This window comes from Theropithecus gelada, unplaced genomic scaffold, assembly GCF_003255815.1.
Source record: "Theropithecus gelada isolate Dixy unplaced genomic scaffold, Tgel_1.0 HiC_scaffold_2898, whole genome shotgun sequence".
In the NCBI taxonomy this organism is placed as follows: domain Eukaryota; kingdom Metazoa; phylum Chordata; class Mammalia; order Primates; family Cercopithecidae; genus Theropithecus; species Theropithecus gelada.
In genome coordinates, this window is record NW_020259376.1 from 1 (window position 1) to 4,485 (window position 4,485).

General features: G+C 53.4%; 1 protein-coding gene across 1 annotated transcript; it reads left to right on the forward strand.

Moving 5' to 3' along the window:
* Window positions 1-2,368: 2,368 nt before the first annotated feature.
* On the forward strand, window positions 2,369-3,894 carry LOC112617625 (somatotropin-like). Its single transcript, XM_025374340.1, has 4 exons — window positions 2,369-2,378; window positions 2,963-3,078; window positions 3,172-3,336; window positions 3,592-3,894. The coding sequence occupies exons 1-4, from the start codon at window positions 2,369-2,371 to the stop codon at window positions 3,787-3,789; spliced, it is 489 nt and encodes a 162-aa protein (XP_025230125.1). The 3' UTR covers window positions 3,790-3,894.
* The last annotated feature ends 591 nt before the right edge of the window (window positions 3,895-4,485 follow it).

Sequence of the window (4,485 nt, forward strand, 5' to 3'; positions counted from 1 at the left end):
TCAGGAATGACGGCAGAAAAAGGAGGTCTGTCTTCTGCTCTGAAAGATGGGAGACGGCAGGGCCCCAGCATTCACATCCTGGGCCACAGGGCTGTGGGTTTTCATTGCTGGTTGCCAACACCACAGCCAACCACTTCTAGAAGCGTTTGCTTGTTTCCTTGCTTGTGTTTCTACAGCGTCAAGTGCTAGATGCTCTTAAACTCAGCGGGGGATGATTTCAGTGCCCGTGAGGATGTTCTTTCCCGCTCTTACCTCTGGGGGCATCTGATGCTTGTGACCTCCAGATGGTATTGAAATAGCACCAACCCTGGGCACCAGGAGACAGGAGGCTCAGTCCTGGCCTTTTCTGCCTTCGCCTTGTCCTGCTGTGAGGTTTCTACAAGGCACCCCATGCCACTGGGCCATTCTCACCTGGGAATAGAGAAAGAACAATTTGCCCCTTATGGAAAGACGAAATGAGGCAAAAGGCCCCTTATGTTGTGGGCAGAATCCCTGCACTCAGAGGGATTCAGAAGCTGAAATAACTGGGTAGGGAGCAGTGGCTCGCGCCATCTCACTATTTTGGGAGGCCAGGGAGGGTGGATCATCTAAACTCAAGAGTTCGAGACCAGCCTGGCCAACATACTGAAATCTCGTCTCTACTAAAAAAGTACAAAACTTAGCCCGGCATAGTGGCGGGTGCCTGTAATCCCAACTACTAGGGAGGCTGAGGAGGGAGAATCACTTGAACCCAGGAGGTGGAGGTTGCAGTGAGGCAAGATTGTGCTACTGCACTCCAGCCTGGGCAACAGAATGATACTCCATCTCAAAAATAAAAATAAAATGAAGAAACTAAAATAACTCAATAACTGAGTAGCACCACACTACCTGCTCTGGAGAAAGAACTTTTTTTTTTTTAATCTGTTTTGAGATGGAGACTCGCTCTGTCACGCAGGCTGGAGTGCAGTGGCACGATCTTGGCTCACGGCAACCTCTGCCTCCTGGGTTCAAGTGAGTCTCCTGCCTCAGCCTCCCACTTTTACAGGCTTGTGCCACCACGCCCAGCTAATTTTTGTATTCTTAGGAGAGATGGAGTTTTGCCATGGTGGCCAGTCTGGTCTTGCACTCCTGACCTTAAGTGATCCACCCACCTCAGCCTCCCAAAGTGCTGGGATTACAGGCATGAGCCACCGTGCCCGGCCTGGAGAAAGGACTTTGAATAACACAATGTGGGAAGAGCAAGGTTGTGGAGATCTGCTGCCCTGGCTGAGGTAGCTCATGCAATCAGTCTCTCTCAGCCTCAGTGTCTTGACCTGTGAAATGGGATGATAATAACACCTCCTTCACAAGACAAGTGGCAGGTCTGACGTGAGAATGCACAGGCAGGCCCTTGGCAACTGGATAAGCTCTATACAGCTCTGGAAAGGAGGGGGAGAAAAAAGAGGAGGGACTTCCATGGCTGGAGAGGGCATCTTTCGGCCTGATGTGTTCTGAGTTTCAAAGCTGGGAAAGACACTCAAACCTTCCAGAGCTCTTCCAACTTTTCGATTCTCTGATGGTTTCAGGTCTAGGGGAGGAAGCGCTTGTGGTCCGTGTCTGTCCCCGGGATATCTGTTTCTTGGTTTGCATCTCTGCTGCAGGTCCAAGGAGCTGGGGCAATACCATGAGTCTGGGTTCTTCATCCCCAGGGACCTGGGGTAGCTCTCCGCCCCTCCACCGCCCGCCCGAGGCTCAGGGAAAGGGGAGAGCAAAGTGTGGGGTTAGTTCCCTCTAGTGGTCAGTGTTAGCACTGCATCCAGTTGCCTCAGGCGGGCCCAGGAGGAGTCAGCAAAAGTGGAATTCAGGACTGAATCGTGCCCAGAACCCCCACAATCTATTGGCTGTGTTTGGTGCCTTTTCGCAACACACACATTCTCTCTGCTGGGTGGAGGGGAGACATGTGAGGAGGAGGAAAAGGATAGGATAGAGTGGGATGGGGTCTGTAGGGGTCTCGAGGACTGGCTATCCTGACATCCTTCCCCGTGTTCAGGTTGGCCACCATGGTGTGCTGCCAGAGGGCACCCACCTGCTCCTTAAAGAGAGGACAAGTTGGGTGGTATCTCTGGCAGACACTCTGTGCACAACTCTTACGATGCTGGTAACGGTGAGAAGGGAAACATGACAAGCCAGGGGGCATGATCCCAGCATGTGTGGGAGGAGCTTCTAAATTAGCCATTAGCACAGGTACATCAGTGGCCCCATGCATAAACGTACAGAAAAACAGGTGGGGTCAAGCAGCAAGAGATAAGGGGCCAGGGTATAAAAAGGGCCCACAAGAGACCAGCTCCAGGATCCCAAGGCCCGACTCCCTGAAACACTTAGAGTCCTGCGGACAGCTCACCTAGCTGCAATGGCTGCAGGTAAGCGCCCCTAAAATCCATTTCTGCACGATGTGTCCTGAGGGGAGAGGCGGAGCCCTGTAGATGGGACGGGGGCATCTCAGCCCAGATATTTGGCCAATCTCAGAATGTTCCTGGTCCCTGGAGGGAGGGAGAAAAAAAAAACAGCTCCTGGAGCAGGGAGAGCACTGGCATCTTGCTCTCCATTCCCTCTGTTGCCCTCCGGTTTCTCCCCAGGCTCCTGGACATGCCTAATTCTGGCTATTGCCCTGCTCTGCCTACCTTGGCCTCAAGAGGGCAGTGCCTTCCCAACCATTCCCTTATCCTGGCTTTTTAACAACGCTATACTCCGCGCCCATCACCTGCACAAGCTGGCATTTGACACGTACCAGAAGTTTGTAAGCTCTTGGGGAATGGGTGCACATCAGGGGTGGCAAGAAGGGGTGACTTTCCCTCGCTGGGAAGTCCTGGGAGGAGACTAAGGAGCTCAGGGTTGTTTTCTGAAGCAGAAATGCAGGCAGATGAGCGTACGCTGAGTGAGGTTCCCAGAAAAGTAACAATGGGAGCTGGTCTGCAGGGTAGACCTTGGTCCTTCTCCTAGGAAGAAGCCTATATCTCAAAGGAACAGAAGTATTCATTCCTGCGCAACCCCCAGACCTCCTTCTGCTTCTCAGAGTCTATTCCGACACCCTCCAACAGGGAGGAAACGCAGCAGAAATCCGTGAGTGGATGCCTTCTCCCCCAGGCGGGGATGGGGGAGGCCTGTGGTCAGAGCCCCCGGGCAGCACAGCAACCGCTGGTCCTTCCTCTGCAGAACCTAGAGCTGCTCCGCATCTCCCTGCTGCTCATCCAGTCGTGGCTGGAGCCCGTGCAGTTCCTCAGGAGTGTGTTTACCAACAAGCTGGTGTATGGCGCCTCGAACTTCAACGTCTATCTCTACCTAACGAACCTAGAGGAAGGCATCCAAACGCTGATGTGGGTGAGAGTGACCCCAGGGGTTCCCAATCCTGGAACCCCACTGGCTTCGAGGAGTGAGGGAGAGAAACTGCTGCCCTCTTTTTAGCAGTCAGGCTGTGACCTAAGAGAACTCACCTTAGTCTTCATTTCCTCTCGTGAATCCTCCAAGCCTCTCTCTACACCCTGAAGGGGAGGGAGGAAAACGAATGAATGAGAGCGGGAGGGAGGCAACAGTGACCAAGCGCTCAGCCTCTCCTTCTCTTCCTTCACTTTGCAGAGGCTGGACGACGGCAGCCCCCGGACTGGGCAGATCTTCAAGCAGACCTACAGCAAGTTTGACACAAACTCGCACAATGATGACACACTGCTCAAGAACTACGGGCTGCTCTACTGCTTCAGGAAGGACATGAACAAGGTTGAGACATTCCTGCGCACCGTGCAGTGCCGCGCTGTGGAGGGCAGCTGTGGCTTCTAGATGCCTGGGTGGCATCCTGTGACCCCTCCCAATTGCCACTCCTGGCCATGGAAGGTGCCACTCCAGTGTCCAACAGCCTTGTCCTAATAAAATTAAGTTACATCATTTTGTCTGACTAGGTGTCCTTCTATAATGTCATGGGGAGGAGGGTGGTGATATGGAGCAAGGGGCAGGTTGGGAAGACGACCTGTAGGGCCCACGGGGTCTATTGGGAACCAGGCTGAAGTGCACTGGCACGATCTTAGCTCACTGCAACCTCTGCCTCCTGGGTTCAAGCGATTCTCCTGCCTCAGTCTCCCGAATAGTTGGGATCCAGGCATGCGCGACCAGGCTCAGCTAATTTTTGTATTTTTGGTAGTGACGGGGTTTCACCATATTGGCCAAACTGGTCTCCAACTCCTGACCTCAGGTGATCTGCCCAACTTGGCCTCCCAAATTGCTGGGATTACAGGCATGAGCCATGGCGCCCTTCCCTGTCCTGTCATTTTAAAATAATTATACCAGCAGGAGGACGTCCAGACACAGCATGGGCGACCTGGCCATGCCCAGCCCAGTGGACATTTGACTTCTCTGCTTAGCACTGTCCTCTCATGTGCTGGGTCCACTCAGTAGATGCTTGTTGAATTCCTGGGCCTAGAGCTGTGCCAGCTGCCTCGTCTTGTCACCTTCTGGCTTATTCCCTCCCTCCATATCTTA